Raw genomic sequence first — 19,777 nt, forward strand, 5'->3', positions numbered from 1 at the left:
ATATAGACTATAAAAATATATAGACCAGAAAAGTTGTTACTAAAAAAAAGTAGGGGGTTGACTGAGGAAATCTAGGCCTATCTAGACCTATGGCCTCAGTAAAGCAAAGCTTGGTGTGACTGTCACCTCATCTGCAGTAACTGAACCCCATGTGATCAACTAGCTGAAGCCATGGCAGGAGGAATGTCCTGTGGGAACAGAGAAGAAGGTCCTGTCCTGTCCTAGACATGAGCATTCCTTGGGCCTGATCATGTGTCACCAAACGAACCTCTGGTCACAAAGGAGCTGCCCTGGGGAGAGAAAGGAGGAGTCCAGTGTCTGGGAGCAGACATCCCTGAGGAGGGGTTCGGGCTCTGGCATCTGAGCAATGAGGCCGTCCTTAAACCTGGCCCTGTCTGACTTATAAGGCAGTGACACCATCCCCAGCAGAGCCTCTTGAGGCCTTGCTGGAACCACAGCAGACAACTGCAAAGTGACTTGGGTCATGTGGACATCAGGGCTCCTTCAGGGTCTTACTTTAGCAGTGTGGCCGAGGCAAGTAAATTGAAAGGATCGCCTTTGATTGCACCAGCTCCTCTTCGGAGTGTATGACAAACGTGAGGAAAAACAAAACCACTCACTTCATTGAGGCTGCTTTGCAGGGCAAAGGGCCCTGGGCTTGGAGTCAGACACTTGGGTTCCAGGTGTGTTCCATGGGCCAAGCCTGACTTTCTCTGTTGCCATTTCCCTCTGTAAAATAGGGCTAATACCTGCCTCTTGGGTCCTGATAGTTAAACAAGCATACATAATATAAAATGTGCAAATAAAATACTCTGTGAATTGAAAACGCAAGCCAAAACATTCCCATATGCCGCTTGAATAATTACCCTGTACTTCCTTTAGCATTTTCGGCCCCGCCTCCAGCACAGCACTTGTGTGCTCCTTAGTCACACATCCATAAATTAAGCTGAGTGCTCCGAGGGTAGAAGGCTTACGTATCTGTTTCCTGTACTTGGCACAATATGGCAGTTTTGAAAAAAGTGCATATATCCTCTCCAGAGGCAACGGCTGTGTCCGGCCTCCTGTGTATCCTTTCAGAGATAAACTATCCACAGGCACCTTTATATATCTCAGCGATATATTCTGGTGCTCAGTAAATCACTGAACAAAAGGATTATGAGTTAAAAGGATGTGGGCAATTGTTTTAGGAGAAACTCCTACCCATCAACTGTGATTGAAGGAAATTGTCTGTTGGGAGTGGTTTCTGAGTAATATGGGGGGAAATGGGCTTGGAGGCAGACTTCAGTGTGATCCTGGACAAATGACTTAACCCCTCTGGGCCTCACAAGGTGAAGAGTAATCCTTTGTGGATTGTGTGTGAAAAGCCCACACGTAGCAGGTACTCTGTCGTTCCTCATACAGATGTAAGCACAGCTCTCACAACATTCTTGGATTTTCCATGTTATTCTGTTCAATAAAGGCATGTCATTAACTGTTAAGCTGTGATTCTAGTTTTGTCCTACTGGCTCGTGAATTCACAAGTCACGTGTTTAAATTTTGGCTTAGAAAAGATTTTAAAAGTTGCAATACACCTGAATGTGGGAACCAAGTTGGTTTGCTCTGCCTCTTACACGTTTTGTTGCTGGGCACGCTGACGACAGGGTCACTCAGAAAGGGACCCTCACTGACAAACTGGGACCAATCTTGATTCCCTGGAGACCACCATTTATTTTTGGTAAATGCCAGCCATGAATATACACAGTATCATTCCCACAGAACAGTCTATAGCAAGAAAAGTCCTGAAAACAAGGTGACAATTGAAAAAGAGAATTCACAATGTTCAGATTCTTCAATAATTTAATGTTCTATGTCCTTAAGGCTGTTAGACCTTAAGGTATCCAGGTCTGGTTATGTCCCAGTGATAACAGAGGGCCTGTTGCATGATGTATGCCAAATACACAGTAAAATCCAGAAATTCCAAGTGCTTCTTCATTTGAACCTATTTGGCTTCTCTCCTTTGTAACAGGGGTTTGATTTTCCCAATAATGAATGAATTAAAATAAGGTGCTTAAAAATTCCACACTGAGTCTCAAGATAGTGAACAAACACTATTTAAAAATGCCCTCTGAGCCTCAGTTTCCCCTTCTGTAAAACGAAGGAGTTGGGTTTGAGTTAGTTTTGCAGACCATACCACGGATGGGTGAACTAGCTGTCACAATCCCTGGCAGTGAGGAGGTGAGGGGCACCCAGCTGCAAATGTGGATTTGAGAGTGGGGTGGAGGGTTGAGCAAGGGCAGCAAGTGGCTGGAAAACTGGCCTTCAGGAGGTCAGTGTCAGCTTTGAACTTTCAAGTCTCAAAAGTATGTCTTTGTCTTTTGATCTGATGATTTGGTCTAATATGATTGTCTCTCATTCCAGTGTATGTACTCACTGTAGATTTATGTACAGAACTAAATATCCCATTTATTCATGTATAAACCGTAATAAAACCAGTCAGATATTTCCCCTCACCAGCAGATCTTGCACTGGAAAAGGAAAACAAATATACACATTTCAGCAACCTCAGAAATTTCATTAAACCTGCATAGAGGCATAATTCATTTTGGAGTTCAATTATACGTTCAATAAATCAGTTCCTATCATAAAGACAACTACTGTAATGTCTATGCTGTGCAAAATTATCCCCATTTATTGTGGTTCAACTGCAGACTCTACTGCCTCTGGTGAAGGCACTCAGCAGGTTCTTTTCCCAAATAACACCCTCAGAACGGCCCCTTCCTGTCTTGCACAGCATTGTCTCAGAACTTGTGGCCAAAGTAATTCAAAAGCAAGACAATGACAAACAGGGACTCCTTAGGCCAGTGGTACTGAACTCACAGGCCACAAGGGGTCCCTGTGACCTCTCCAGGAGCCGCCCATTCATAAGCTGACAAAAGTGTAACCTCTAAGTGTAAAATTCTAATTACCAAAACGAACAGGAGTCAAGCGGTACTTTCTTGAAACAGAACCGTCTCACATGCCAGGAGGTAAAGGGTGACCCGATATCCCATCTGCTGATCAAGCCAAGTGCCTGTTCAAGAGGCCGGGGACAGGGCTGAAGGAAGAAGGCTGCCATCAGCGAAGACCCTCAGAGCCAAGCAAGTGGTCCTTTCCGAGGGCACAGTCTCTAGTGATGCCAGGTGTCCCGACCTGGACCTCAGCACATGGGTTACCCACTAGGGTCACATAATTTTCCTCGAGTGATTTTACCAAAACCCAAACTTTTTCTTGACCAAAGACGGATTTGGCAAACCAAACCCTGGCTTGGTGCTTGCCCCTTCACTGGGACATGATTCAGATCCTAATGCAAACACCACAAGAACAGCTAATGGAAATCAGAGCACTGAGCTCTCATCTATGACACAAACTATCCAGATGACATTCTTGATTTATCTCACTTTCAGGGACTGCTCACTAGAAAAGCTAGTGACCAGCTTTTCAAAACACTTCCTTGCTACTAAACGCAGAAATGTGCCGAGACAGGCATCGCCAGCAACTTCTCTTGTTTTTAAATGCTTAAAAACAAAAGGGTTTTCCAACCATAAGCTGATCCTCATGCATCCTGCATCCCCTAAGGGGGATGGGGGCATAAAAGCACAGACAGCTACAAAATTTGCCCTAGGAAAATGCAAGATCCTCATAAAGCCAACATCACCCCCCCCCAAACATCCTACTAAGTCAGCACAGAAGTGGTGAAAGCTCAAGAAACAACAAAACAAATACTATAGAAATAGAGCCTGAAACACTGAACACGATTTCCTCATGATCCTTCTCACAGCCCTGCGTCCCCTCCTCCTTGCTGCTCCGAGAGGAGAGATGCCCTGCTCCAGCAACGGAAGAGGGAGCCCAGGAGACAGCGGCCACCTTTCCCTCTGGATCCGGGCACACGCCACCTCTGACTTTTGGGTCAGAATTAGGCTCTAAGAATTCAATGCTAATTACAATAGCTTTGCACTGGGGAACGTTTGCCAGAACTGCAAACAGCCATGGGGCTGATCAGAAAGCTGAGTCCATCTTTGTGGCTGGAGATGTTTTCAATAACCGTTACACTCCTCTGCTCCATGGCTGCACCAGTCCTACGCCTACCTGAGCAGTGGAATTAAAGCTGCTAGTCTGTCACCAAGCACCACCCTAGGGTCCTTTCCTTGCCACCCTCCCCGCAAACCACCTCTTGCCCACTCCGAGGTCTGTGTCCCTTCCAGAGAGGGTCCTGGCTGTTATCTGGAAAACAGAACAAGAACTCTGAAAAACATGACTTGGGAAGTAAGTCCACACAGAAAGGTAAAAGCCGGACGAGATTTCCATATGGCGACGCAGCCCTCAGAAGACAGACTCCAGGAAGAAAGGGCGTGAAACACCGGAGCTCGGGAGCAGTGGTCCCCACGGCAGGGACGGCGTCCTGCTGCCCCCACAGGGGCCGGGAACCCCAGGGTCTTCTGATGGTTCTGCACCGTCCCCCCTTGGCCGGGTTGTACATTCACTGGTTGTCAGAAGTTTCTGGTACTGCTGGGGGGTAAGAGGGAGGATTGGCAGAACGTCCTGCCCTGGTCGCTAGACTCTACACGTCGTAACGGTTCAAAGTGTACGAGTTTGGGTAGCTCTGCCGGCTGTACTGGAAGTGATCTGTCAAGATGTTGTTGCGGCCGTACTGATAGTCCCCGTGCTGGGGGAAGAGAATGCCGTTGTGGGGCTTCTCCAGGGCGCTCCGATGATGCTCCTTACTGCTCAGGTCCCCCGTCGTGACGGGGAGGAGGTGCTTCCGGGCTTGCTGATTCGCGTCATACTTGGTCTGCGAGGTCAAGAGAGCGGTGAGACCACTGGCTCCTTGTCCAGGACACGCACAGAGGACAGAGGGGAGCTCGAGATTCACAGCCAAGCAGCCTTCAAGGCCAACACAAGTGTCATCCCTAGCGGGGCTGGGCATGGCCAGTGAACTGTTACTGGACCGGCCCTACCTGTCAGCCATCCCACAGCCTTACATCGGAACAAACAATCTTCGCAAGGAGGGAGGGAAATTCCCGATAAAGCCTCAGTAGACCCGAGAGCCACACTGGACTGAGGCATGAGCCCGGGGTCATCTACGCAGGAAAAGGAAGCCCCGGGCAGAGGGGGCTGAGCCTAGACCATAAACCAGTCAGTGGCAAAGCTGGCAGCTGGAACCCGGGCCTCTTAGTTCCTGGTGAGGCCCCTTCCATTCCCCGCCCCGACCAGCTCTGGGTAGACTCCCTGGGCGTCCGGGGGGACAGCCTCCCCCCACCCCAGACTCACCTTGTTGTACAGAAAGACTCCCAGGATGGCCGTCATCATGCCCAGGACGTTGGTGCTGGTGACTGGGTTTCGCAGCATGATCAGGGACACTGTGATGACCATGATTCTCTTGGTGGCGTTGGCCACCGAGTAGCTCAGAGGGCTGATGAGGTTGAGGATGCTGAAGGCAATGACGTTCTGGGCGAAGTTACAGAAGCCGCTGACAGCCAGGAGCAGAAGCATCCAAGGCCACTGGGACACATAGGTCTACAGAGACGGGGGAGCGAGAACAGCACTGCGGTCACACGCTTGCCCTGGCGGGGGGGGTGACACACAGCGGCTTATCAGGCTCACACGTTCGCTGGGGAACAGACCCAGGTGGGTCATCATGTGATACCAGGTGCTTTATCTATACAACCTCTGACCTTCACGACACTCTGCATGGAGCAACAATAATAATGATCACCACCCTTTCCTGCTGAGGAAGCGGAGGTTCGGGGGGACATCAGCTACCCAAGGGCTGCAGAGTATGACACAAACCAAAGCCTTCCCTCATCCCTGTCCAGTGAGGGCCAGGGCTCTGGGTTAGCGGAGCGAGGTCTGCATTCTGGACATCACCTCAGTCTGTTTGGGCTGCCAAGACAAAATACCACAGGCTGAGGGTGCTTCCAAACAACAGATGTTTATTTCTCACAGTTCTGGAGGCTGGAAGTTCAAGATCAAGGCGCCAGTAGATTCCGCATCTGGTGAGAGCCCTTTTCCTGGTTCAGGGTGGCACCTTCTCACTGGGTCCTCACATGGCAGAAGTGGTGAGGGAGCTCTCTGGGGTCTCTTTTATAAGGGCATGAATCCTATTCATGATGGCTCCACCCTCATGACCTAATCACCTCCAAAAGTCCCCACCTCCTAACACCATCATGTTTGGGGCTTAGGTTTCAACATAAGAATTTGGTGGGGGGTGACAGACATTTAAACCATAGCAGACATGATGCATTGTATAAAATGGGGAGGTCCTGGGAAGGCAGCCTCTGGGTGTGTGAAGACCCCCCCCCTCCCCGCCCAAGGCTGGGAGCCAGAGGCTCTGCCCCATTGCTGGGAACCCCCCGGGCAAGCTGCTCGACCTCTCTGTTTCCTTCATCTATGAAATGGGAAAGATTGACCCCTGATAAGTCCACACAACGCCGCTGCTATGAGGATCAAATGCAATCATGGCTCTGAAAGTGCTTTAAAACAATCCCAAGCCAAACAAACAGGAGGTGATGCTATCGTCAAAATTTTAGTTACCATTTGACCCTCACCAGAAGTAAGCCACCCTAATGAAGGGGGCCCAGAAGAAACCACAACTAGCAGACGTCGGGGCCACAGAACTCCTCAAAGAGCCTGGGCTGATCCCAAGCCAGTTCCCAGGCTGCTCTGGCCTTTGACAGAGGAGGATGCAGCTGGGTCGCCCAGGACAGTGGTGTCTAGCGGCCCTGCCAGGATGGGAGCTGCAGCAATCTTAGGGCAGCGGCCTGATTCTATCTCTACCACCCTCTGATAGGGAACGATCACGTAGTCCTCTTAAAGGTGAGGGAGACCTGAGTAGGCGACCTGCTCAGAATTGCCCAGAACGTTGCCCTAGTTGGGACAATAGCCTCTGTAAGGCATGTGAGCCCACCAGCACGCCTTCAGGGTGAGCTGGCCTGTTCTCCCAGCAATTCTTCCCTGAGGTGACCCATATGGACTTCCAAGCTATTTTTACAAGGCAGCCAGCTTGCAAAGATATCTATCTTGCAGGAAAGGAACCCAGGCAATCCAGCTTTTTAAAAGAACTGACATAACAATAAAGTCAAGTGTTTCTTCCTCCCGGTGGATAGTTCCATGTCTTTTCACACATATATTGACTCATGTAGCCAACACTGCAATCAGGATTCAGAACAGCTCCATCACCCCATAACACTCCCCAGGGCTTCTTTGTGCAAACCCCCTCCCCCAACCCAGGCAACCACTGATATGTTCCTCATGATAGGTTCATCTTCTGGAGACTGTCCTATAAATGGAATGATACAGCATGGAACCTTCTCAGACAGGTTTCTTTCATTCAGCATAATGCCTCTGACCCCCCCCACTCCCCAAGTTGTTGTAAGGGATGACAGTTGTTATTGCCGAGAAATGTTCTGCTGTACAAACATACCGAAGTTACCTTAACCATTCACCCGTTGAGTGACATTTGGGTTGTTTCCAATACTTTGTGATCATGAATAGAGTTGCTATAAACATTCATGTACAGGCTTCTGTGTGAATGTGAGTTTCATTTCTAGAGTAAATACCCAGGAGTGAGACTGCTGGGACATATGGTCCGTGTATGTTTAACTTCAGAAGAAACTCCCAAATGTTTTCCAGAGTGGCTGCATGACTTTGCACTTGCTCCAACGATATATGAGAATTCCAGTTGTGGCCCAGCCTCGACAAACATGGTACTGCCAGTACTTTTCATTGTAGCCATCCTACTGGATACGAAGTAGCATCTCATCTCGGTTTTAATTTGCTTTTCCCTAATGACTACTGATGTTGAACATATTTCACATGCCATCTGTACAATCACAATGGTGAAGTTCAAGTCTTTTGCCCATTTTTAAACAAGTTGTTTTCCTACTATTGAATTTTGAGAGTTCTTTATATATCCTGAACATAAGTCCTCTGTCAGTATCTCATTGGCAAATATTTTTTCCCAGTCTGTAGCTTGTCTTTCTTTCACTTAATAGTGTACTGGAAAGCAAAAGTTTTTTTTTTTTTTTTTTTTTTGGTAGCCACCAGGGAAGCCCGCAAAAGTTTTTAATTTTGATGAAGCCCCCATTTACCAATTATTTTCTTTACGGACTTTGCTTTTGGTGTAATGTCTAAGAACTAATCCCAAGTTGTGAAGATTTTTCTTCTGTTTTCTTCTAAAGGTTATCATTTTTGCTCTTAAATTTAGGTCTAGAATACATTATGAATTAAATTTTGTATAATGTGTGAGGTTGAAGTCAAGCCTCAGTTTTTGCTTATGGATGTCCAATTGTTCCAACACCATTTGTTAAAGAAACTATCCTCTCGCCATTGAATTGCCTTTGAACCTTCATCAAAGATGAGTTACCCATATTTGTGAGTATAAGTTCAAACTGCCTATTCTGCTTCACTGATCGATGTCTCTCTCCACCAATACCCATACCTTTATACTAAGTCTTAAAATTATGTAATGTGATTCCTCCAACTTTATTCTTTCTCTCTCAAACTTATTTGGCTATTCCAGTTCTCTTGCCAGTCAGTGTATGTAAATTTTCCAATCAGCTTTTCTATATTAAAAATTTAATATATATAGGTATATATCTTATCTCCATGTATACACACACACACAGATAGACTAGTATCTCAAGTTTTTTTCATTTACACCTTTGACAAGGAGAAAAATTAAAGTTAAAATTTAAGTAGTGATTTATAGTTGAATTAATACTAAAGAATAAAATTTTGTTGGGTATAGAGAATTTTATTTTGTCCTTTCAAATCTGTATTTCTTTTTTCTTTTTCTTGTCTTGTTGCCCTGGCTACGATGTCAAGTATGATGTGGAATGTGCATGTTGAAAGTAAACATCTTTACCTTATTCCTGAATTTAGGGGGAAAAGCCTTCAATCTTTCATCATTATGATGTTAACTATATATGCCCTTGATCAAGTTGAGGTAGTTTCCTTCTATTTCTAGTTTGTTGACTTTTTAAAACTCATGACTGGACGTTGGACTTTGTCAAATGCCTTTTCTGCATCAGTTGGTATGAATACATGATTTTTGTTAGACTATTATAGTAGATTACACTGACTGATTTTCAAGTATTGAATTAGCTTTGCATTCTTGATTGAAATCCCACTTTTTCATAGTGTAGCATGGTTTTTATATATCACTGCATTTGATTTGTTCTAATACTTTGTTAAGAACTTTTGCCTCCGTGTTCATGAGGGATTTTGGTCTTTTTCTTGGTTTTGTTATGAGCCAAAAGTGTTCCTTTCCTTTTCTGTTTTCTGGAGGAGATTGTGTAGAACTGGTGTTTATTTTTCCTTAAGTGTTTGGTAGAAATTACCAGTAAAACCATCTGGGCCTGATGACTTCTTTTTAGAAGGTTTTAAACTATGAATTCAATTTCTTTAATAGCTCTGAGACTCAGGTTATCTTCTTCATCTTGAGTGGGTGCATTTTGATAGTTTGTGGTTTATGAGGAACTGGTCTATTTCATCTATTGTTGAATTTATGTGTATAGAACTGTCAGTAGTAGTAGTACGGTTTTAAGGTCTGTGAGTTCTGCAGTGCTATTCCCTCTTTCATTCCTCATATTTGTAGTGTCTTCTCTCTCTCTCTCTCTCTCTTTTGTTTTTGGTCAGTTTTGCTTAAGTTGAAAAAAATTTTTTTCTCCCTTGAGACTTCCTCTTTGGCCCAGGGATTATTTAGAAATGCGCTGTTTAATTTCCAAGTGTTTGGAGATTTTCTCATTACCTTTCTGTCATTTACTTCCGATTTCATCATGATCAGAGAATATACTTTGCATGTTTCCAATCCTTTTGTTAAGGTTTGTTTTGTAACAAAGAATATGATCTTGGTGAATGTTCCACATGTACACTTGAAAGAATGACTGTTCTGCTGCTGTTGGGTAGCGTATTCTAGAAATGTCAATGAGACATCCAGTTGGTTGACTGTGGCATTCAGTTCTTTATTCTTGCTGATTTTCTATAGTTCTGTTGATTTTGAAGATTCTATATTTGCTGGATATATCTGTTGATAGTTCCTTAGTGTCAGTACTTTAAAAAAAAATGTTATTCTACTTTTGGTTTTCATTGTTTCTGATGAGAAACCCGCAGTCATCCAAACTGCCGTTCTATAAATACTGCATCGTTTTTCTCTGGCTGTTTTCAAAGATTTTTTTCTTTGTCTTTTCATCTTCTTCTCTCTGTGGTTTCAACTGGATAATTTCTATTGATTTATCTTCAAGTTATGGACTTTCCTCTGTCACCCCCATTCTGCTTAGCCCATCCAGTGAGTGTTTAAGCTGTTCAACTTTTTAAAACTCATGACTGGACGTTGGACTTTGTCAAATGCCTTTTCTGCATCAGTTGGTATGAATACATGATTTTTGTTAGACTATTATAGTAGATTACACTGACTGATTTTCAAGTATTGAATTAGCTTTGCATTCTTGATTGAAATCCCACTTTTTCATAGTGTAGCATGGTTTTTATATATCACTGCATTTGATTTGTTCTAATACTTTGTTAAGAACTTTTGCCTCCGTGTTCATGAGGGATTTTGGTCTTTTTCTTGGTTTTGTTATGAGCCAAAAGTGTTCCTTTCCTTTTCTGTTTTCTGGAGGAGATTGTGTAGAACTGGTGTTTATTTTTCCTTAAGTGTTTGGTAGAAATTACCAGTAAAACCATCTGGGCCTGATGACTTCTTTTTAGAAGGTTTTAAACTATGAATTCAATTTCTTTAATAGCTCTGAGACTCAGGTTATCTTCTTCATCTTGAGTGGGTGCATTTTGATAGTTTGTGGTTTATGAGGAACTGGTCTATTTCATCTATTGTTGAATTTATGTGTATAGAACTGTCAGTAGTAGTAGTACGGTTTTAAGGTCTGTGAGTTCTGCAGTGCTATTCCCTCTTTCATTCCTCATATTTGTAGTGTCTTCTCTCTCTCTCTCTCTCTCTTTTGTTTTTGGTCAGTTTTGCTTAAGTTGAAAAAAATTTTTTTCTCCCTTGAGACTTCCTCTTTGGCCCAGGGATTATTTAGAAATGCGCTGTTTAATTTCCAAGTGTTTGGAGATTTTCTCATTACCTTTCTGTCATTTACTTCCGATTTCATCATGATCAGAGAATATACTTTGCATGTTTCCAATCCTTTTGTTAAGGTTTGTTTTGTAACAAAGAATATGATCTTGGTGAATGTTCCACATGTACACTTGAAAGAATGACTGTTCTGCTGCTGTTGGGTAGCGTATTCTAGAAATGTCAATGAGACATCCAGTTGGTTGACTGTGGCATTCAGTTCTTTATTCTTGCTGATTTTCTATAGTTCTGTTGATTTTGAAGATTCTATATTTGCTGGATATATCTGTTGATAGTTCCTTAGTGTCAGTACTTTAAAAAAAAATGTTATTCTACTTTTGGTTTTCATTGTTTCTGATGAGAAACCCGCAGTCATCCAAACTGCCGTTCTATAAATACTGCATCGTTTTTCTCTGGCTGTTTTCAAAGATTTTTTTCTTTGTCTTTTCATCTTCTTCTCTCTGTGGTTTCAACTGGATAATTTCTATTGATTTATCTTCAAGTTATGGACTTTCCTCTGTCACCCCCATTCTGCTTAGCCCATCCAGTGAGTGTTTAAGCTGTTCCTTCCATTCTGGAACTTCCATTCGGTTCTATCTATCTTCTGTTCTTCCCATTTGTTTCAAGAGCATTCTTGGAGCATGATTATATATCATTGCTTTAAAGTCTTTGTCCAATAATTCCAACATCTGGGTCATCCCAGTGTTGGCATCTGTTGATTATCTTTTCCCACAAGACTTGAAATTTTCCTGGTTCTTCATATGCCAAGTAATTTTGGATTATATCCTGGACAGTTAGAATATTATAAGACTGTAGGTCTTATTTAAGTCCCATGGGGAATGTCAATATTTGGTTTTAGCAGACTCAGTTGGGTTCAGGCTACAAGCTTGAGCAGCCTCCTGTGGGTTGTGGTTCCAATGTCAGTTCTGTTTTCAAAGCCTTTTCAGTGGTACACAGCTCTGTCCTGAGTGTGCTCTACCCAGTTGTCACTCTTGGTCCTGGGTAGTAGTCTATCCTGTCTTTGTATGCTGCTAGGATCGGATTCCCACGTGCGCAGCTCAGGAGTGGGCCCAGGATTTCATGTTTTATGAGGTCATTTTCTCTGGGTTCCTCCTCTCCATGTCTCCTTGGTACTTTATGGTTTCTGAGGGCTCCCTCTTTCAGTCCTCCAGTCAGAAAGTTGGAATTAATTACCCCATTCTGCTGTGTCTTTCCCACAACTGCACCTCCTTTCAGGGGCCAAGCAGTGGGAGAATGAAGGGAGAAAAAAAAATGCAATGGGGCTAATCCCATCCTGTGACTGCAGAGGGAGGCTGCCCCCCTCAGCATCTCAGGTGCCCGTGGGACCTGCTGCCGCCACTATCATGGGATTGCTGGGGGCCTGGGATGCGAGAGAACAAAGGAAACAGAGAAAATGGGGGATTTCCTCTACTCTCTCTGAACATCAGGAATCTCCTTTCCCCGTCTGCAAGCCAGCATAGAGGGCTTTTGACTGTCTTCTCCCCCAGTGCCCACTTCTGCATTTCCGGCTGCCTTGAGTCCAGGCTGGAGACACAGGAGGCAAAAGAAAGGCAAACTCACAGATGGCTCAGTGGTACTTTGCAATCTGGCTTTTTCTACCAGCCTGCCTGCTCCCATTTACTTTCCAGTTTTCAAATACCTGTTTCACACATCCTGTCCAAACTTTAAAACTAGGCTTCCTGCTCCCAAGTCTGGTGATCCGTGCCTGGCTTCAGCTGAACTGTTGGCATGAGGGCTGGGCGTGTCTGGGAAGTGCCCTCTGTAGCCTTTGCTTCTTGGTAACATGGCGAGTAGCAGGCCCCAGCTGATATTCTCCGACCTGAACCTCCTTCCTCCTACTATGGAGCGCCGCACTGGAACAGAGCTAACTCACCTGGCTGAGAGACACAGGGCAGAGAGGAGGAGCCCCAACAGGAACCCCGCCTTCAGGCGGCAGCGCTGTGGACTACTGCATGCTCCTAGGGCTGCTGTTAAAACGCACAAGGTCCCCATCAAGGTAAAAAATAGATGGCCTCAATGAGAAAAACTAGAAGAAAACCGAAAAATGTCCAAAATACAAGAGAAAAGCAAAGCAAAGAGAGCAGACCTAAAAATAAGAGAGAGAGCAGAGCAAAGCCTACGTATACCTGTTTGTGTGTATACACACAGACCCCAATGAGTTGTAACAGGACAGTGTAACAGAACTGAAGCCAAACCTATAGACGATACTATGCAGTCAATAAAAGGAACAAAAAAGACCTAACAGGTCAGTATGGAGTGATCTTCAGGACATGTCACTGAGTGGAAAGAGCAAGGCACTCTTTTCTAAGTATCTAAAAAGCCACTTTTTGTGTAAGGAGGAGGGAGGTATGAACGCACTTGGCCCTCAGTATCTGTGGGGCATTGGTTCCAGGAGCCCCCAATCTGAGGATGCTCAAAGTCTCTCATATAAAATGGCGTAGTACAATTTATAGTCGGCCCTCCATATCTGTGGGTTTCACATCTGCAGATTCAACCAGCCTCGGATGAAAATTCTGATCCTCGGTTGAATATGGGGACTCGAAACCCATGGATATGGAGGGCCGACCATATATAGAAATTTGCTTATGTCTGCGAAGAGAAACACTGAGAGGGTAAACCAAGATCAGAAAAATGGCTACTTATGGGGGTCGGCAGTGGGGAGGCAACAGGGACTGAAGTTAGACTTCTTTGAATAAACCCTGTCGTATCACTTGGGTTTGGAAATATAAAGGTTTGATATATTCAGTGAGGGAAAAAAATTGCCTAGAAATTGAAAACAAATGGAAGTAAAGGAACCCAGATGCACAAGAAGTTGGTGACAGAGGCACATTGTGAAAACAATTATTTCAAGTGCCCTTAGAACACGGTATTCCAGTTGTACGTCTGTAACGAAACCTGTTTTAAGGACAGACAGAGCTGCCAAGAAATCTTTACTGTTTCTCTGTACGCTACCTGCAGTTGTCTGGTAGGGAGTCTCACTCCGAAGCAGTTATATGTGTGTACAGTAGAATCACGTATGAACAGTTTCCGTAGTATATTGCAAATGGGAAACGTTGTGAGAAACCAAGTGTACCAGGAAAGACACACACACACAAAATCAAAGCAGTAATAAATGCTGCAATGTTAAACTGGACTTAGAATGAATCAGGATAAGCTCTCCCCTCCGCCACCAAATACGTCTGTCCTGGTTTTTTACTGCCAAGGCTTAAAAACAATGACAACCCAACAGCAGTGAGCACACGTGGCACTGAGATGGTATCTCTAAACACGAATCTCTCTCTGCTAAGAGCAACCCGGGTCCCTGAAGGAGTGGCTGATTGCAGGTCTGGGATGGGAGGCGCACAAGATGAGGGAGGATATCCTGTGGGGCCAAAAGTTACCCAAGGCTGATATGTGCTATCAGAAGGGCAGGGAGCCAATAAGAAGGACTCCATCAGCCCAGACAAGATATTCTGAATATTTAACAAAATAACGCATACAACTGACAAACACAAGTTCACAATGATACTGAAAAGTAAATAAATCAAAGAACCCTCCTTCACCCAGAAGAAACCCTCAACTCCCTGTTAACACTCCCTGGTTTTCTTTACTTTGAAAACTGGTAACTAGAAGGAAAGAGAAGCAGTAAACTGCTTTTCATGCACTGTACTTTCAGGTGACAAACTAGTTCCAGCCGATGATGGAAAGTTCTTCACAGAAACATTACAGCTAATCAACATGGAAGGGAAGTTAGAACACAGAGCCACGGCTGCCTCACCTGGAAACCAGAGATAACCTCCACTACGTCCATAGGTGGCGGTAGGGATTAAAGACCAATGTCAAGAATCCACTCAGACCTCATTAAGCCCTAATAAACACTGACTCCATCTAACTCGGGACTGGAAGAACCTCCTTCTTATCACTGTCACCTGCATTAGTTTCTAGCACATTCTCTGGAGGCTGGTCCTGTAGGTGGTGGGAAGATGCTCTTTCCTGTGCCTAGAGAGCTATGGATACATCTGGTGCCAATGGAAGTACAGAGATGACACCAAGAAAGGACTCGAGCAGTGCAAGCACAGTTTCCAAAAGGCAAAGTGAGATCTGAACCAAACTGTCAAGATGGGAAACTTGCTTGTGCTTGTTTTCTTCCTTGAATGCACTGGCACAAATGCAGCAGCTATCAGCAGCTAGGATCTAGCACGACACACAAGGAAATGCACAGGCAGCCTTCTTGCTCAGCTGCAAGCGGTGTGAGTCATCAAAGGGCTGAGGGCTAAAAGGGCTGCCTGTCAGAGGCCTCAGCTGCCCCAAAGTCAACACAGAGGCGTAACCCCCTGACAAAGGGCCTACTTTGGAACCAGTTAAGAAAAGGCCATGTTCTTGACACAGGCCAACTCACCAGGTCGCTGCTGACCAGGAAAGCCGAGAGGTCCACCAGGACCCACGTGGGGATCATAAAAAAGACGGCATGGCAGCCCAAGATGTTCAGCAGCCGGAGATGGTGGATCCTTGAATCTCTTAATACCTGAAGGGAGAAAACCTCTGTAAAGGCTGATCGAAACTATTAAGTGGCAAGAGGGGCTCCGCTTACCCAGGCCCCAAACATGGTGACTGTACATTAACCCTGACATCTGACCTTGACTGCCAAACCTGAAACTGCACCTATGACGAGACACACAGCCCATGTCCAAAACAGGCACGATGTTTCGTACATGAAGGACGGAGAAAAGAAACAAAACAAAACAAAACAAAAACAAAAAACACCAACACTCAATGCTGGTGAAGCTACAGTAAAACAGGCACTCTGAAATGGCACTGGTTAATGTCTAAATCGGCATAAAGTATATCAAGAGCCATAAACATCTCATACCCTCTGACCCAAGAACTGTAAACCTATCAAAAGGAAATAACCTGAGAGACAGAAAAATGTTATGCGCCAAGACGTTCATTACAATATTATTTATAGTGAACAGCTGGAAATAATCTGCATCTGCAATAGGGAAACTGACTGTGTCACTTGTGATACCTGAAAAGATGTGATTATTACTGGAGTTAGGAGCAATAACTTTCAATGATATGGGAGCATGCAGTGTTGCAATAATAAATGAACGAAGCACAATTTGAAAAGTACGTATAATATTACAACTCTAAAAACTGTGCAGGAAAAATCTCTAGCATTAATAGTAGTTCTCCTTAGGGGACAGCACTGCGACTTTCCTCAGTAAAGAGGAAACCCTGCGGCAGAGGGCAGGTCTCTCTTGATTCCTTGTCTCCAGCACCTACTATGATGCCTGGCACACAGTAGGTGCTCAATAAGTTTTCTGATTTCTTTTCATTGGGCTTTTCTCCATTTTTTCACATTGAATGTAGGCGAACTTTATAATAAAAAAAACAAAAAAGCTATTTAAAAACCAAACAAATAGAAAACCAGCAGAAGGGCAACAGGATTTGTTTTGTTCCAACACCAAAGAAATCCCTACTCGGCCACTTTTTTTTAGATGCCACCCGCACACCCCTGCAACACCAGGTGCACCCTGGATGGCACCCAAATACCTTTTTGGAGAAAATATTCTGAAGCGAGAAGCACAGTGTGGCAGCAAGGGCACTGACAAGCCCCCACATGTCGAAGGACAACTCCGTGACAGTGGCCAGCAGGACGCCGCTGATGATGGGGATGAGTGACAGGTACACCTGTGAGAGGAGGGCAGGAGGGGCTGATGGGCCAGGGTTGAGCTGGGCCACCCAACACAGATGACCAGAGGAAAGCCTCAGCTGCTGTCTCTTCCCTCCCCAAAAGGACACTGCCTACCCCCTTGAACAATGGTGTTAGCCACGACAGTGAGGCTCTAGGGGGCGCTGGGGGGGTGGGTGGGACGCAGATGGTTCTCGGAGTACCTGAGGGCAGGGCTGTATCACTGTGGGTGGCCCCACCCCCTACACCATCACCCTCATTAAGAGCCACAAACCAGGGCTGGTCTCAATAGGATCTATCCAGCTGCTGCCACCAACACACCAGGGTCTGAAACTTCAATCGTCTGAAAGGCTGGCCGGGTCCCTCTTATTTTGGGCTCTTCCAACATGCAGTTATCCCTGGTAGGGACACTCCCCCGACACCTTCTCCAGTTGGAGACCTCCTTTCCCTTCAGGTGTCAGTTCACAAACACAAGAACTTTCCCTGACTCACCTCCCCCTAGACGCTGTCAGTTTCCTCTGCTATGTGTTCCAGGGAATAGCACTCTCCATCCACTACAAGCACCCTTTACATTGTCTGCGTCCCTGCACTCGCTTAGGGCAGCTCCTTGTTCACTGCTCCTGGTGCCCAGCACACGGCAGGCAACCCAGTAACTGCTGGCCGAAAGAACGAGTAGCGAGTGCCATGATAGGGGGCCTTCCAGAAGGCTCAAGCTTTCCAGGGCCTAGGGCAAGGAATGGCCCTGAAACTCTGGTGGCTAAAATGGGATCCATTCCCCACACTTAGCTCTTCTTACTCCTGACTCATCCTTCTACAAAGGATACTCTTAAAGCACTTGGGAGACTTTAGGAGGGGGTGGTGAGGCTTCCCACCCCACCAACGCGCACACACAGGGCCCAGGGAGGCCTCTGAATTCCAGAATTCCTGCTCCCCCCACTACTGGCTGTCGCCCTCGGGCTCTCCCTTTTGAAGTCCCATTTCTTCCCCTGAGATCAGGAATGATTACCCAGCTTATCCAAACAGGGTGGGACCACACTTACTCTATCATTATCCTTAGTCTCCTGCCTAAGCCATTCCCCTGTCTTTCCTCTCTGTGTAAGGTTCTGGCTTCCCGCCCAAGCCGGGTACAATGTCCCTTACAACAGGAAACCTGATAAACACAATGTGATATGGAGAGATGCAGCCGCACACCTCAGGCAACTCCGACCTAGGGAGACAAGTCACACCTGACGTCACCCTGCGGGTGGGCTGCAGAGCGCGCCCAGATCTTGCAGGGGAAAAGACTGGCTGAAAGAAAACATCAGCCAGAGTGGCCCCATTTCTATAAGCTGATCCAGGGCACCGCCGTTCTAAGTTACATAAAATACAGGATGCCAGAAACCGACCACATAGGAAAGAGGAGCTCTGTCCAGCATGAAATGGATTCCAGCTGGGACAACAGGAGTCCCACTTCCACTTAAGGACACAGGGAAAGGCTGTCTCTGGCTGACGCCACAGCTTCTCTCCCTCCAAGCCAGGAAATACCCAGGCCTGGCATCTTGAACAGACCCTGAATTGTGCCCGGAGCATCTTCCCTATGCAGCCCTGGGTTCTGCGTGTTGTTTTCACTTCCATTCCCAGACATTCACAATTCCTGGCTGTTTTTGTTGTGAAGACTTTGCTGGGCTTTGCCAAAATCGGACTCCTCTGACTAGCATTTCACTTCTGACCCCAGAAGTCCCAACCTGACCGCTATCTCTTGCAAAGATGTGAAACTCTGTCAGAGTTCCGTTTCAGCAAGGAGTCGGATGTTCCAAGGATGTTCCAACCCTGACCCCACTGGAGGGGCATGGGGTGTCTGGTCAGGATGGGACCAAGTTATCCAAGTTGCCTACCAGCAACCCCAGGTAGGTAATCAAAACAGGAAGGAACGCTGCACTTGAGATGGATGGCAGCATCCTGAGATCACCCAACAGAGACAACTCAGGAACACACACACCACACACCACTGCCCCCAGGGTGATTGCAGAACATTAGCAGCAAAAGAGCCACCAGAGGTCTCTAAGCTGACTTCCTTCCTTGACAGGAAGCCAGGCAACCTGCAGGCCAGGAACCTGGACCACGTCACCAGCTGGGCAACAGCCAGAAAGCCCTTGGGGCCCCCACTGGCCCAGAGCCCTCCTGGGTTACCTTGGTGCTCTGTTTCTCCTTCATGATGATCCGGGACAGGAGGACCACCCAGATGGGCATGGTGGCCTTGACTGCAAAGAGAGGCAAGGGGCGTTCAGGGAGCTGTTCTAGTCCTAGAACCCACCCTGGGACTCTGTCCCAACTCCACTGGAGGGGCGGGTAGGCTTGGCAGCCCCTCAACCTGCTTCAGCTCTTCTATTTCTGTGGGCCTTCCCCCTAACCCAACAGTTCTGATCCGCCCTGCTCAGCTCCCAGCATTCTTTTCAGCCCCTTCCCTTCCCGAGACCCCTGTGCGTGTCCCTCTCTTGCTAAAAGCTTTTGGCGGCCTCCAGCGCCTTTCGGACATTAGCTGACTTCTCAGCCCGGCATTCCTGACCGTCGACTGCACCCCGGCCGGCGCGCTCCAATCCAAGAGCCGAAGCCCCAGGCGGCGTGCCCCGGACGCCTTCCCCTAGGCCAGGCTTGGCACCCACCGGTGTGCGCGTAGGACACGGGCACCTTCCAGATGCTGACGTGCGCGGACACTGACGCGAAGTACTTGCCGAAGGCGAGCGGCAGCACGTAGCGCGGGTAGAAGCGCGGTGGCAGGAGCGGGCCCGGCGACTGATGCGGACCGGGCCCAGGGCCCGAGACTGGCGGCGCCGGGGGCACGCGCCAGGCGCGGAGCAGAGGCGGGAGCCCCGCGCACAACGCCAGGATGTGGCACAGCGACACGGTCACGGGGAACGGGAAGGCGCTCAGGATCACCTTGTTGACTACATTGCCGCCCGCGCTCAGCGCGTACCACAGCAGGCACAGTGCCGCCACCCGCGCGCCCTCGCGCGCCC

General features: G+C 46.6%; 1 protein-coding gene across 1 annotated transcript; it reads right to left on the reverse strand.

Annotated features, from left to right (window-relative positions):
- Positions 1 to 1,683: 1,683 nt before the first annotated feature.
- Positions 1,684 to 19,771, reverse strand: SLC35E1 (solute carrier family 35 member E1). The gene is given in 8 exon segments (XM_024767295.1): positions 1,684 to 4,658; positions 4,660 to 4,695; positions 4,697 to 4,807; positions 5,287 to 5,532; positions 15,489 to 15,614; positions 16,643 to 16,780; positions 18,951 to 19,021; positions 19,424 to 19,771. Coding segments are annotated over 7 exon segments (870 nt in total). The 5' UTR covers positions 19,011 to 19,021; positions 19,424 to 19,771; the 3' UTR covers positions 1,684 to 4,505.
- Positions 19,772 to 19,777: the final 6 nt, after the last annotated feature.

This window comes from Neophocaena asiaeorientalis, unplaced genomic scaffold (genome assembly GCF_003031525.2).
Source record: "Neophocaena asiaeorientalis asiaeorientalis breed wild unplaced genomic scaffold, Neophocaena_asiaeorientalis_V1.1 scaffold87, whole genome shotgun sequence".
In the NCBI taxonomy this organism is placed as follows: domain Eukaryota; kingdom Metazoa; phylum Chordata; class Mammalia; order Artiodactyla; family Phocoenidae; genus Neophocaena; species Neophocaena asiaeorientalis.